We start from the raw sequence: 15,508 nt of genomic DNA on the forward strand, positions 1-15,508 counted from the left end.
CTACTTTTTTTTTCTCTTTATTTTCTTAGCATAAAAAATAATTATTATTTTTATTAAATACTCATCTAAAAGAAATTATACACAGTATCGTGCATTAAAGTTAAACTCAAAATACCATCTGATTTGATAATAAAATTATTCTATAAATCTATTAATGATAAAAATACTCTCATTTTTTTTAAGTAGTAAATAACTTTATGTATTTACGAATCACTTGTATAATTCATCCAAAATTTTGTGAGAATATATGGCTAACTGGCAAAAAATAGTACGGAATGAAGTTGAAGAATATCAATTACCGATTTGCATTAGTTAATGATTTTTTATTTTTAAATTTAGAATGAATTTGACTTTGGATAGTTGACTTTTGTACCGGCTGCCTTCCTAGGCTGCGTTTGTTTTTAAGATCAGGATGGGACAATACACCGAGAACAGGATAAGATAAGACACGGACAGAGATACAAAATTTTGTGTTATTATATTTTGTTTGGTGATAAAATAGAACAAATTATGAAAATTCAATTTATTCTATTTTTTTTATTCAAAAAATTTAAGATGAAAAATATAACAATAAAAAATATAATTATAAAAAATTAACAAGAATAATAAAAGAAAAAATAAAAAATAAGTTATGTTCCTTGTTAGTGTCTCCGTGTCGATGGACACAAAATACACTAATTCAGTGTCTCTTTACACATTGTCTTTGTCCATGTCTCCTCTGCCAAACACAATTTTGTGTCTTAGTGTCCCTGTCTCAGTGTCCGTAGCGACTTGAAATATTTGTTTACGGCTGCACAAAATATTTTAAAGATAATAAATACTTATATCCAGTTATCTTTATGTAAAGTAAAATTAAAAATTAAAAATGATTGAAAATCTATTCATTTAAATTTATCAAATCATTTAACGATTCTCAACTACTAACTTTAAGTCCTTAAGACGCACTGCTTCTCTGTTTATCTGCTTAGTGCAACTGCAAGCAAAGCTAAAGAGTGAAAAGATGACAATTCCATTTGATAATGAAGGTGCTTCTCTTGATTCTGGGCTTGTCCGTCTTCATGAACTAGGCTACAAGCAAGAGCTCAAGCGTGAACTCTCGTTAAGTTCTCTCCTTTATCACCTTTCATTTCAGACCCAAAAATAGCATATTTTGATTCCTTATTTCATCCAATGTGCAGGGTCATCTCAAATTTTGCACTTACATTTTCTATTATATCCGTACTTACTTGTATAAGCACCCTTTACAACACTGGTTTAAACTATGGTGGCCCAGTTTCTATGGTGTATGGCTGGTTGGTAGTTTGTATCTTCACCATGCTTGTTGCTCTATCAATGGCTGAGATTTGTTCAGCATATCCAACTTCTGGTGGTCTCTACTTTTGGAGCGCCAAGCTTGCTGGCCCTCAATGGGCACCCTTTGCCTCTTGGATCACTGGCTGGTATTGTATCCAACTCATCTTTTTTTTATTTGAAAATGTTTTTCAATTCATAATTCATCCCTCTCCAGATGTAACATAATATTGGTTTCCCATGCAGGTTCAATATTATTGGCCAGGTATTCTTGAAAAATCACATAGTTTAGTATTTCACCATCCTTCAACTTTTACTGCAAAGTCAAAGTTGAGTAAGTTGAAGGTTTTTGAATTTCTATTCATTTGCAGTGGGCAGGGACAACAAGTATAAACTTCTCACTGGCACAGCTGCTTCAGGTTATCATTCTGCTTAGTACTGGTGGCAAAAATGGTGGTGGATATGTCGCATCTAAATATGTAGTTATTGCTATCCATGGTGGAATTTTGGTCATACATGGTGTAATTAACAGCCTCCCTATCTCAATCTTATCACTCTTGGCACACTTGGGTGCTATTTGGAATGTTGTAGGTAGGAAGAAATTTCCTATTTGAATTTTCTTTTTCAGTAGTTTAGGGGGAGAAGACTTTGAATACTTAATTGGAATTTGACAAACTCTCAGGTGTTTTTGTTCTTATTATTCTAATCCCATCTGTTGCAACGGAGAGGGCAAGTGTCAAGTTTGTTTTCACTGAGTTCAATTCAGATAATGGGGCTGGAATCAACAGCAAATCTTACATATTTGTTCTGGGACTTCTTATGAGTCAGTTTACCCTAGCTGGGTATGATGCATCAGTTCATATGGTGAATTTTTCCACTTTTTTTGTTTTTTGGCCTTGTCTCATAGAATATGTTGCCTTAGACTGGTTGAATGATTGGACTAAGATTTTTCTTTTTATTAAAAACTTCAATTTTCAGACGGAGGAAACTAAGAGATCTGATATAAATGGACCAAAAGGAATTATCAGCTCAGTTGGAATATCTATTGTTGTTGGATTCTGTTACATACTAGGCATTACCTTTGCAGTTACTGATATCCCTTACCTATTGAGTGAAGACAATGATGCTGGTGGATATGCCATTGCTCAAATATTTTATATGTCATTCAAGAAAAGATATGGCAGTGGATTTGGGGGTATTATGTGCTTGGTTATTGTTGCTATTGCTATATTTTTCTGTGGTATGGGTTCAATTACCAGCAACTCAAGGTAAATGTACCTGAAATTCAGTACTATCCATTTGGCATTTGCACATTAAAGGTTTTGTAATCTCTCTAGTTGCTTATTATATGTACAGGATGGCTTATGCTTTCTCAAGAGATGGGGCCATGCCCTTGTCATCATTGTGGCATCAAGTTAATAAGGAGGAGGTTCCTATAAATGCTGTTTGGCTTTCTGTTTTGATTTCATTTTGCATGGCACTAACAGTATGTATTTTATGTTTTACTAAGAAAAATTATTTAGTTATCTGGATCTTGTGCTAACAGAAAGAAGAAACTATATAACAGAATTATAAGTAACTGCTAACTAACTTCATCTTAGCTAAGGCTATTTGTAACTGTGAAATCTGTTCTTGGCATTGGCAAGTCTCTAAACTCAACTCTAATTGTAATGCAGTCTCTTGGAAGCATGGTAGCATTTCAGGCCACTGTGTCCATAGCAGTAATTAGTCTCTATGTAGCATATGCACTTCCAATATTCTTCAGGGTGACATTGGCAGCAAAGCATTTTCAGCCTGGGCCTTTCAACTTGAGCCGTTATGGGATTATTGTGGGTTGGGTTGCAGTTATCTGGGTTGTGTTAATCTCAGTACTCTTCTCACTGCCTGTTTCCTACCCAATAACCATTGAGACACTTAACTACACCCCTATTGCTCTTGGATGTTTGATTATTCTTATAGTTTCTTATTGGATCATCAGTGCTCGCCATTGGTTTAAAGGCCCTTTAACCAATACAGAAAACTAAAGTTGTGTTCATTATACATGCAAGGCCTTGGTCTAGTGGTCATCATCTATGTCTTGCAACACACGCATACCAAGGTCAAGTAGTGGATAGAACTCTTAAGTATTGTTTGTACGAGTGAATTTGTAATATTTAGAATTAGGAGTTGTCCAATTGACCAAAAAAAGATAAACTACATTTTGGGGTTTAAGTTTTAATGGTGTCAATGAAAAACCTTTAAGTAGAGTGTTTTAGAGTGAATGTGAGTTGTATGAAAAAAAAAATATTGTATTCATTATATTTATTATTTGGTGACTTATATATAATAATGTCTCTTGCCATTTTATTTTTATGTCAGAAGATGATATCAGCCTCTGATATTTGTATACAAAACTTTGAAGACCATACTAATAAAATCTGCTTTGGTCAAAGTGTTGAATTTTTCTTTGTTGATTTTTATTTTTGTCAACATTTTGTGCTGATAATTTGACATTGTAATTGGGAATTGTCACGGTTTGGAGTTTTCTTTCTATTCACGCCCAAATCTTGATTACCAAAATACTGAGTTTAAATCAGAAACAAAAAGAGAAGGGGATGTATATAAGAAACTGAGATGTGGTCCACCAAAACAAGCTTTGGTCTGTGTCTGTCCGGAGTTGAAGAAATTGCATTATTAATGGATAAGATATGATGATGTCTCTTCTCATTGTTTTTATGGCAGATAAGCTAACTATGATGGAAAAAATGGATACGTGCACGTGTTCTTTGTCTCTCAGGCTTAGCTGTTTGTGATTTGTGACATACAACCACTGCTTCATTATATATACGGTTACAATAGAATGATACATTATGTTACCTTAAGTTCTCCACATGATTTCTTTTATACTGTATATTGTATGGATTCGTGAAAAAAAAAAAATGACATCATTAAAATTGAAGTGAGAATATCCGACTAAATTCCCATTTTGGTCCCTGAGATTCACGCGATTACTCAATTTGGTTCTCGAAAATCAAAATTACCTATACTAATCCTCAGGATTTAAGTTCGGGCACTAATATGGTCCCTCGACTCTTTCTGACGATGATTAGGCAAACGGAGTGCTAAGATGACACTCTCACTGCTACGCTGGATGATAAGTAAACGACGTCGTTTACTCTTGGCGCCCAAACAAGTCAAAAATGAAAAATAGTGGAGGTAGAGAAGAAAAAGAATATTTTATTTTGGGTTTCCATCGTTTCTTCTCCCTTTATATACAAAGACGATATTTCTGACTTGTTTAGGTGCCAAGGTAATCGAAGTCGTTTACTCATCATCCAGCATGGCAAGGAGGGTGTCATCTCAGCATTCTATTTGTTTAGTCATCGTCAGAAAGAGTCGAGGGACCACATTGGTGCCCAAACTTGAATCTGGAGGACCAATATAAGTAATTTTAAATTTCGAGGACTAAAATGAGTAATTGCGTGAATCTCAGGGACCAAAATGGGGATTTAGTCGAGAATATCCATTTGAAAAGTTGTGAGAGTATTTTTGTGTCAATTATGGAGGGCCAGCATAGATATTTATATTGTCCCTGCGTGAGTGCAGGTATTCCGAGGTATAACTCGTTCTACTGTCGCTTGAACTTGCTTTCCTGGGAATGAAGGTAAGGAACGTCGTATTCTTGTGAGGGCGGCGGCGTTGGGCACCTCACGACAAAAATTGGATGGGAGAAAATTAGCATCCAATGATTAACAATGACTTACATACATACATACATAATGAAAATTTGGTCAAAGACTCGCAAAATATCAACTCATGGAGTTTTTATCAATCACAAAACCATACTATAACTTTGACTATTCATTTGCTTCCGTGTTGCTTGCTTAATTTGTTCAACCAAGCTCTTAGCTGGTGGAGTCTTGTATTCAACATGACACTCCAAACTCATGTGGTGGTCGACGCTTCTTCTTCTCTTGATTCAGGCCATGCACGTCTTCATGAACTCGGTTACAAGCAAGAGCTCAAGCGTGATCTTTCGTTAAGTCCTCTCCATTCTTTTCTTTCATTTACCTTGCTTCTCCTTCGAATTCTAACTAACAAACAAAAGAAAAAAGTATGTTTTGTATTCAGATTTCAGACAAAAGAAGGTTGTGATTTACTAAAATAAGATCAGAAATTTATAGTTCAGTCTTTATATATATTTATTGCACACTCAAGCATACACTATTTTGCAGGGCTATCTCAAATTTTGCATTCTCGTTTTCTATTATATCGATCCTGACCGGAGTAACCACACTTTACAACACTGGCTTGAACTATGGTGGACCTTTTTCAATGGTCTACGGGTGGCTTATTGCTGGTTTTTTCACCATGTTTGTTGCTTTATCAATGGCTGAGATTTGTTCAGCTTATCCAACTTCTGGTGGTCTCTACTATTGGAGTGCTAAGCTTGCTGGCCCAAATTGGGCACCTTTTGCTTCTTGGATCACTGGCTGGTATTGTAACCAGTTCTTTCATTTTGCATTGTTTTTCTTTGATGAACCTTTCCAACAGTTGTTATTTCTCTGACATGTGTTCTGTCTGGTTTGTTTTTCAATGCAGGTTTAATATTATTGGTCAGGTATTCTTGAGAATTCGAGTATTCTGGACAAGAATTTCAACATCCTAGTGTGTGATGAAGATTTCTAATTAATTTGAAGCTCTAACTTTTTTGCTTCTTTGAATCTCCAGTGGGCAGTGACAACAAGTGTAGATTTCTCATTAGCACAACTGATTCAGGTCATTGTTCTGCTTAGCACTGGTGGAAAAAATGGAGGTGGATATGAAGCATCTAAATATGTAGTTATTGCTATTCATGGTGGAATTTTGCTCCTCCACGGTATATTGAACACCCTTCCTATCTCAGTGCTATCATTCTTTGGACAATTTGCTTCTATTTGGAATGCAATAGGTATGAAAACTTATCCTTTTTTATTTATGTCTGTCTTTTCTAAGTTCATTTCACATGGGAAAATTAAAGCATTTTGAGAGTCTAATTAGAGGCAAAGTTTTCAGGTGTTTTTGTGCTTATGATTCTGATTCCGATTGTTGCGACCCAAAGGGCTAGTGTTAAGTTTGTTTTCACTCATTTCAATACTGATAATGGTGCCGGAATCAGTAGCAGTCCCTACATATTTCTGGTGGGACTTCTTATGGCTCAGTATTCTCTATCTGGATATGATGCATCAGCTCATATGGTAAATCTTTTCTCTTCATTTCTACTTTTCCTTTGTAACATAATTTCAGTCAAGTTATTGAAGAATTTAGCTTAATTTTCAGACAGAAGAGACCAAAGAAGCTGATAAAAATGGACCAAAAGGAATTATCAGTGCTGTGGGAATATCTATTGTTCTTGGATTCTGCTACATATTAGGAATTACCTTTGCAGTTACTAACATCCCTTACCTGTTAAGTACAGACAATGATGCTGGTGGATATGCCATTGCTCAAATATTTTATATGGCATTCAAGGACAGATATGGTCATAGTATTGGAGGGATTATCTGCTTGATCATTGTTGCTGTAGCTATATTTTTTTGTGGTATGAGTTCAGTGACTAGCAACTCAAGGTAACCAACCATGCCTTAGAATATTACTAAAATTTCTTGTGTGCTCTAAGAGCAAATACATTCTCTTGTTCTGTATCATTTATGTTTATATTGCTACTTTGAAGTTACTTATAATTAATTCATCAGAGACAGAGCACTATGAGAGATATTTAATTAATATCTTTAGCTGTTAATGAAGGATGGCTTATGCTTTCTCAAGAGATGAGGCCATGCCATTGTCTTCCTTGTGGCGAAAGGTTAACAAGCAAGAGGTCCCTATCAATGCAGTTTGGCTTTCTGTTTTTATATCATTCTGTATGGCACTGACGGTATGTATTCTGAGAGCTATTAGATGATAATTTAATCAAATCTGTCAAATTAGTTAACGATTTTTAGTTATCAAGTTTACATGAAGTTAACTACACTCGAGTTTCTACCTTCAATTTAATTATATCTTAGTGTAAATGTTATTGATGCCACATTTCTAAACTAAATTTTGACCGTTATGCAGTCTCTTGGGAGCATGGTGGCATTTCAGGCCATGGTGTCCATAGCAACAATTGGTCTCTACATAGCATATGCACTTCCAATATTCTTCAGGGTGACACTTGCAGCAAAGTACTTTGATCCTGGGCCTTTCAATTTGGGCCCTTTTGGGCTCATTGTGGGCTGGGTTGCAGTTCTTTGGGTTGTCACAATCTCAGTACTTTTCTCACTGCCTGTTTCTTATCCAATAACCATTGAGACACTTAACTATACCCCTGTTGCTATTGGATGTTTGATTATTATTATTGTTTCTTATTGGATCATTAGTGGTCGCCGTTGGTTCACAGGACCAATATCCAATATAAAAAACTAAATTTTATTCATTTTTAATAATAATAATTTTTTTAAGAGAATAATTTCCAATAGACATTGTAAACAAAGAAGTTGTGTATTGTCCCTCTGAAAGTAATCAAAGTAGTGATGGACTGATGTAGCTCCATATTTATTGCTTGTTCACTTTACTTAGCAAAATTTTATATTCGCCTCTCTTAATTTGAGATTTATGTTGATAAATGACTCATAATTACATCTAAAAATTTTATCACAGTTTTTTTCCCCTTAAATGAAGGAGATTTTTTTTGTCAATTAATTTCAGTCTAATATTCATTTTAGGCTCTAAGAAAGGTCGTGTGTGATGGGAACTCGTGGATTTGATTTAGAGACAATTTTGTTAAACTAACTAAGCATCATTGTCCATAATTTTGGAAATTAAATAGTAAATTGGAGTTTTATTGGAGAAAGGAGCTAAGGGGAAAAGAAAGTCAATTGAGACGCAAGAATTCTTTCTGGCTCGGCTAGGCTGGTTCTCATCTCATGTTACTTAGCAATACTGCCAGAATGTATTACGCATATCAATAGTTCAATACTGCCAACTAATTAGAGAGGGTGGAAAACAATTTAAAAAATAGAGAAGAGGAGAAATAGGTCACTTTTAGCTTAGAGATTGAGAATTTGAAAATACATTTAAATTCTCGACTTTTTCAAAACTTGAACCTAATTTATTCTATTTTAAAAATTCTCTCACGTGTATATTCGTATATGGGTTAAGTTAGTACAACAGAAATCACGTTTAATTTTTTCGTTAGATCAAACAGATTCAAGTAAATGCAGAAATCAATGTATCCAAATTTTGAGAAGGTAAAAAATTTAAGAGAAAGTATAGGGAGCCAATGACCTAAGCGTACAATGTGTACAGTGGAGGTTTAGGAAGTATTAGAGATATGACTATTAGTGTTACATTATCCTGTCAGGTTACGCTTTTGGGATGAGTGATTTTATGATATGGTATTAGAGTTCTAGATCCGAAAGGTTAAGAATTCGATCCTTGGTGAACCCCATCCCTAGTATTCGGATGGTTATTCTGGATAGTATGAATGATGTTCATTTTATTCATGGACCAAAGATTTAGCCCATTGTACACATTGTACGCTTAGGTCATTGACTCTCTAGCAGTATTCAAAATTTAAATGTATTTTTAAATTTTTAAAAACTTAAATGGCCATAAGTAAAAAAAAAAATATATATTGTACCATTTGCTGCTATGGCCTATGGGTCAACTTCTGGCTGCCCTTGTGGTTGTTGGGAATATGTTATCATCATATTATATTGTGTGTTGTCTTTGATCTTTTTTTCCTCCGGCCATTTTCTTATTGTTATTTGTCACATGTTCACAGCAAGTCAGCAATGGTGTTTTTTGTCAATGTGAAAGTTATTAACATCCACCGGCCGTCCACAACCCACATCATCATAACCATCATCTGATTTCAATATATCAATTAAAAAGTCAATTGTATGAAGTAATTTATAAAATTATATTTTAAAAAAATCAGATGCCTTATTAAACAAATGAAATAGTCACCAAAAAAAAAAAACAAATGAAACGAATTAATTTAGTTGGTGCAGCACATCTACTCGCTAATCAGTTACAACTTACAACATAACCAACACTAGCTTATATTACCGGAAGGCTGGATAACTAACTCTAGTAGTTAATACGTGTGAGGGACTCAAACTAAAAAAATGTATTAGTCGCATTATTATTCCCCTTCTTTCTCTACCATCCAACTTGCTGCACATTCGAATCGAATCACAGATGCAGAGCGGACAAGTAACTTGTTTTTGGTCAACGCGTGTGATTGAAGTATCATTGTGTGAGTGGGCCCTATCGGACACGGGTTTTGATTTGATACTTAACCAACTTGAGTTGGTCGAGTGGTCAACTCACCCGTCTGCTTAAACAAGTGTCGAGAGTTCGAATCCCGCCTTGTGCATGCAGCAACTTATTGGCCAGCGGCAGATCCTTAAATGAAAGTCAGATCTGCGACGAATTAGTCCTTGACCTGTCGGGTCGAGGAATACTGTAAACAACAAAAAAAAATTATGTAATAATTAACAACGTGGAATGTAGCTTAGTCAACAATAGATCCAAAGCTAAAGGATCCTCACAAAACAAGGGAGAATTTATAATTTTATACGCACCTTTTCTTTTCTTATTAATTTGCATGTCCCTTTAACTCAGACTCCTGTATTCTATCTGCAACAACAGCATGACACTCCCGTCACACGTGGCTCCCGATAATGGCGGAGGCGGTAGTGTTCCGCTTGATTCTGGACATGCCCGTCTTCAAGAGCTCGGTTACAAGCAAGAGCTCAAGCGTGACCTCTCGTAAGTGTTTTGGCTCATCTCATCTCATTTGCTCTTCAATTTTATTTTGCTTCTGATTAATAATGATTGAGTTTGCAGGGCGATTTCGAATTTTGCATTCTCGTTTGCAATTATATCGATTCTAACTGGAGTAACCACACTTTACAACAATGGCTTGAACTATGGTGGACCTGTTTCATTGGTCTACGGGTGGCTTATTGCTGGTGCTTTCACCATGTTTGTTGCTCTATCAATGGCTGAGATTTGTTCATCGTATCCAACTTCTGGTGGTCTCTACTATTGGAGTGCTAAGCTTGCTGGTCCATCATGGGCACCCTTTGCTTCTTGGATCACTGGTTGGTAAGTCAACCTTTTCCCCTTCTTTGCCTTTATATTTTTATTTGCAAATAGTATCCATCATGTGTTGATGTAATTAAATTCAAAGGAAGCTGCTTGTTTCTTTGTTTTGCAATTTGATGACACTATAATGATATTCTATTAGAGAAGAAGATACTCACATCCTAGAATCAAGATTTTCTATGTTCAATTTTCAAGTTCTACTTCTTCTGTATCACTGCTGAATCAAAAGGCCAATCAATTTGGAGTACATTTAAGCCATTTAACTATTCAGTAGTACAATCATAATCATATATTCATACCAGGAATGCTAGGGAACCAGCAACTTTTGTGATTTGTAACCATCAAGTAACCATCAATGATGGTTTTAATGGTGTGAGATTGGTGTGAGATTTCATCCAATGGCTCACTTTTCTTTACTGGTTACATGCTGGCCAGAATTTAACAAAGTTGCTGGCCCCCTAGACTTTTTCTATTCGATATTATCATGTTCAGTTATAGTCAATGAAATTTCTGCCGCTTTAATTTCCCTGTTTTCTTTATTACCCAATTTTTAACTGTAGTTTTGAAAGTCTACTGCATTTAACCACCATTCTATTGATTCTATAACATCTCTTATTTACAGTATGTAAATATCTAATTTTGTAACTTCCCCTCATGCCATACACTTGAAAACGAGGTTTAACGCTTAATCTACATCATATCATATAAGTATAATCACTAGTTAATTGCACTCTTACATTTGCTGCAGGTTCAATATTGCTGGTCAGTGGGCAGTGACAACAAGCGTAGATTTCTCACTAGCACAACTGATTCAGGTTATTGTACTCCTTAGTACTGGTGGCAAAAATGGTGGAGGATATGAAGCATCTAAATATGTAGTTATTGCTATCCATGGGGGAATTTTGCTCCTCCATGGCATCATAAACAGCCTTCCTATCTCATTATTATCATTCTTGGGACAATTGGCCGCTTTCTGGAATATTTTAGGTATAGAACAAGGACATACCTATTTGATCTTTATTTAATTTTTGAATGAATTGATTAGTTCTAAGTTCATTTCTCAGTTTTGAGTCTCTAATTTGGAACGGCTAAAAATTTGAAGGTGTTTTTGTGCTTATGATTCTGATTCCAACTGTTGCAACGGAAAGAGCTAGTGCCAAGTTTGTTTTCACTCATTTCAATGCTGATAATGGTGCTGGAATCAGTAGCAAACCCTATATATTTTTGCTGGGACTTCTGATGGCTCAATATACACTAACTGGATATGATGCATCAGCTCATATGGTAAATCTTTTCTACTATTTACAATGAATATACTTCCTCTTAAAACATTTCAGTTCTAATTTGCTCTTGATTTTCCACTGTGATTAAGAGTTTAGGACTAAGATCATTTCTTGTTTACACTTGTGTTTTCAATTTTCAGACAGAGGAAACCAAAAATGCTGATGAAAATGGACCAAAAGGAATTATCACAGCTGTTGCAATATCCATTATTGTTGGATTCGGTTACATACTAGGAATTACCTTTGCAGTTACTAACATCCCTTACCTGTTGAGTGAAGACAATGATGCTGGTGGATATGCCATTGCTCAAATATTTTATATGGCATTCAAGAAAAGATATGGCCATGGATTTGGGGGTATTATGTGCTTGGTGATTATTGCTATTGCCATATTTTTCTGTGGTATGAGTTCAGTTACCAGCAACTCAAGGTAACTAACTAACTAACCAATGCGTTTGGGATTAGTGTTTCATTCATTAGCTACTTGCAAATTTACAATGCATGAAATTTTTGTAGGATGACTTATGCTTTCTCAAGAGATGGAGCCATGCCATTTTCATCATTGTGGCATAAAGTTAATAAGCAGGATGTCCCTATAAATGCAGTTTGGCTTTCTGTTGTTATAGCATTTTGCATGGCCCTAACGGTATGTATTGAATTCTGTTACCTGGTATTATTTTTAATTGATTTTATGTCTTTTTATAACAAAATGTAATTTCTGTGTATTGCAGTCTTTGGGGAGTTTGGTAGCATTTGAGGCCATGGTGTCCATAGCAACAATTGGTCTCTACATAGCATATGCACTCCCAATATTCTTCAGGGTGACACTGGCAGCAAAGTACTTTGTGCCTGGGCCTTTCAATTTGGGCCGTTTTGGGCTCGTTGTGGGCTGGGTTGCAGTTCTATGGGTTTTGACAATCTCAGTACTCTTCTCACTGCCTGTTTCCTACCCAATAACCATAAAGACACTTAACTACACACCTGTGGCCGTTGGATGTTTGCTAATTTTAGTAGTTTCTTATTGGATAATCAGTGGTAGGCATTGGTTTAAAGGCCCTGTAACCAACCTCAAATACTAAAGTTTAGTGATTTAATGATGAATGAATAGTGCAGTATAGAGCCGAGGTTATTTGTGAAAATTATTGCAATATTTTGTTAAGGTTAAAGAGAGGTGATTCCTATCCATAGGTTAGAACAATTGTAACATTATTCTAGAAAATATCTTAGAGGAATTTTAATTGATTTATATTTTCTTTGTAATTTAAATAAACGAAGATGTTTTTGCTGTATAATTTGTTAAGAAACACTCCATGCTACCTTGAAATGAGGTGGTTTCTGGTTTCTACTTTCTAGCATTCCGAAGAACAAGGGAAGGCATCAGTGGTCTTATCTTAATTCAAAGATGAGAAGGAAGTTTCTCCAAGAAATGGTGTCCCAATCTGTGTCCCTTGAACGCATGTTTGATTATAATCCTTAACAAGCAAGAGAATTAGTGAAGATTGATTAGCAGCTGGATTAAACATATAACAGGACCCAATGCAGTTGCTACAACATATCAGAATAAGTTGCAAGTAGTGAAGAAAATCAAGGGCCAAACAATCCATTGCAAAGTTCATGATTCAAGGAAAATATTTTCTTCCATGTGTCCCCCAAGGAATTTTTTTATTTAAATATTTTAGAATTATAAAATCTTGAATTTAAAATTTAGATGGATATAATTAAAATTAACGACTTAGTTTAATCTAATACAAATAAACATATTCACATTATTTTTTGTTTCAGGAGTGCTAGGGGTCAGTAAATTTTGTGTTTTGTAACCATCAATTGACTATCAATAGTCTTTTTAATGGTATGAGATTACATCCAATAGTGGGAGATCACTCACTTTTCTCTTGATGGTTAAGTGTTGACCACAAAACACAAAAATTGCTGGCCTCTTAGATTTCATCTCAATTATATACCGTAATGGCCGTGTAAAAATTATAGGTACACTCAACAATATACATATTGGTAAATAAAATATTTATTTTGTTTATATAAAAAAAAGGAATGCTAAGGAACCAACAAATTTTGTGATTTATAGCCATCAATTAGCTTATCAGATCTTAATAAAAATACTTGACTCCTAGATTTTTTTAAAAAAAACTCCCCCCTCCCCCAAAATTGTGTAAGGATTTTAGAATATTATTTATGGATTACTTTTTCCAAAAGTAGCCTATCTTTGTTGTTTATTTATTTATGAGTAAAGTGATCATTAAGCCTTGAAGATTTTAATTTTGGACTAATTAGCCTTTAAAAAAAATATCAATTGGTCTTTTAAGATAGTCAACCATGGACACATGATGTTTTTCTATCAATTTATTAACTAAAATTTAACGGTAATATTTATATGTACTGTTAATTACTCTGACATGTCTATCTATGAAAGATAATCATGTAGATAACAACTTTTGGAGCGAAATTTTATTTGTTTTGATAGAATTTATAATAAAAAGAGAGCCATTGGTAAAAAGGTATATGAAAACTCAAAAGATAATAAATGTTTCACTGTCCAAAATTACATCATTTTTATGCTCATGTGACAGTAACAAAACATACACCATTATAAATAACAAAATACATTGATAATTTTATTTCGTTTCGTATTATTCATTGACAGAAGGACATTGATGAGTTTGGAAAACTCTAAATTAATATGTGTGATGACTAAACATTATTAAAATTAATTAATTGCAAAATTATTTGATCTGAATTTTTATTCAATACATTGATGATTATAATTTTGCTGCAGGTTTAATCATGGGCCGGAAATAAATGTATTGTGCTAAGCCCAATTTACACTCAGCCTTGGTTTTAATAACAAAAATAAATGTGGCTGTTTTAATGTTACTTGGGCCCAAATAATTTTCTGATCTAAGCCCAAGTGGGTTACATGCTTTCCACTTGCTTTATGCATGTTCCAAATTTTATCAGGAAAGCAAATGTTATTAATGGGCCAAGATCAAATATTGTTGCTACCAAGCCCAATGTTGATGAATGTTTCCATGCCTTATTCGAATCCATGAAGCAAATGAAATGCCTAAATGCTTCCAACGGATTCCACTTCATTATTTTGAAGGATTTCAAATTTAATTAATACATTGGAAACATAAGAAAAAGAGAGAAGATTGATTTGATAGCTATTATGACACTACACGCTACTCAACAAAGGGAAGTGGGAAACTTGAATTAACTTTTACATTCTCTCTCTTTGTTCATTGATTATTGTTCAAACCCATTGAATATTTTCTCTTTCTTCTCTCTCACAACTCTTTCTCTCTTCGGTCTTTACTCAGAAAATATTGGCAGCCATGGAAGCAAAAGTAAGCTACCGAGATGAAGAGAAAGCAAGCCTAAAGACCATCACAATGATGGCAAGAAAACATACTAAAATAAAAATGAGCTGTGGCTAAGATACTTACCAAATGTGGTCAGATTTGGTGAGGTTATCTTGAGCTTTGCATGCTCAAAAAGGAAGAAGAAGATCTCGGCCAGCAAGGGAGATTCTTGAAGCATGACTTGTCTTTGATTCTGCTCAACCACCACAGGGAGTAGATGGAGTGGCGAAGTGATGGTTGAAGGAAGAGATTGAAGCAAATGAAGTCATCATCATCATGAAGCATCAAGGGCCAGAATTCCATCTTGGAGAGCAAGCCAAGGATGGAGAGCTCGGATTGATGAAGGGTGATGATCAAGAAAGGACTAGAGGTAATTGCATGTTGGTTAATGCATGGTTATCTCTTCTCTCTCATTGTGGCCGAACCGGTTTTGTTGAAGGA

At 34.8% G+C, this 15,508-nt stretch overlaps 3 protein-coding genes across 4 annotated transcripts; all 3 read left to right on the forward strand.

Moving 5' to 3' along the window:
* On the forward strand, nt 954–3,681 carry LOC107617535 (amino-acid permease BAT1 homolog). Of its 2 annotated transcripts, none has more exons than XM_021111094.1 (8): nt 954–1,098; nt 1,179–1,439; nt 1,537–1,555; nt 1,662–1,881; nt 1,973–2,154; nt 2,269–2,558; nt 2,647–2,719; nt 2,967–3,681. In XM_021111094.1, the coding sequence occupies exons 1-8, from the start codon at nt 1,001–1,003 to the stop codon at nt 3,312–3,314; spliced, it is 1,491 nt and encodes a 496-aa protein (XP_020966753.1). In that variant the 5' UTR covers nt 954–1,000; the 3' UTR covers nt 3,315–3,681. The 2 variants fall into 2 exon arrangements, with proteins under 2 accessions (XP_020966753.1, XP_016174794.2); XM_016319308.2 differs by having other exon boundaries at nt 2,647–2,776; nt 2,967–3,680.
* Nucleotides 4,881–7,859, forward strand: LOC107617531 (amino-acid permease BAT1). The gene is made up of 8 exons (XM_016319303.2): nt 4,881–5,307; nt 5,505–5,765; nt 5,872–5,890; nt 6,001–6,220; nt 6,325–6,506; nt 6,589–6,878; nt 7,057–7,186; nt 7,369–7,859. The coding sequence occupies exons 1-8, from the start codon at nt 5,015–5,017 to the stop codon at nt 7,714–7,716; spliced, it is 1,743 nt and encodes a 580-aa protein (XP_016174789.2). The 5' UTR covers nt 4,881–5,014; the 3' UTR covers nt 7,717–7,859.
* On the forward strand, nt 9,791–13,113 carry LOC107617530 (amino-acid permease BAT1 homolog). Its single transcript, XM_016319302.2, has 7 exons — nt 9,791–10,068; nt 10,147–10,407; nt 11,156–11,394; nt 11,510–11,691; nt 11,831–12,120; nt 12,207–12,336; nt 12,422–13,113. Exons 1-7 carry the CDS (start codon nt 9,950–9,952, stop codon nt 12,767–12,769), a joined length of 1,569 nt encoding a protein of 522 aa, XP_016174788.1. The 5' UTR covers nt 9,791–9,949; the 3' UTR covers nt 12,770–13,113.

Source organism: Arachis ipaensis, chromosome B09 (assembly GCF_000816755.2).
Source record: "Arachis ipaensis cultivar K30076 chromosome B09, Araip1.1, whole genome shotgun sequence".
Classification (NCBI taxonomy): Eukaryota; Viridiplantae; Streptophyta; class Magnoliopsida; order Fabales; family Fabaceae; genus Arachis; species Arachis ipaensis.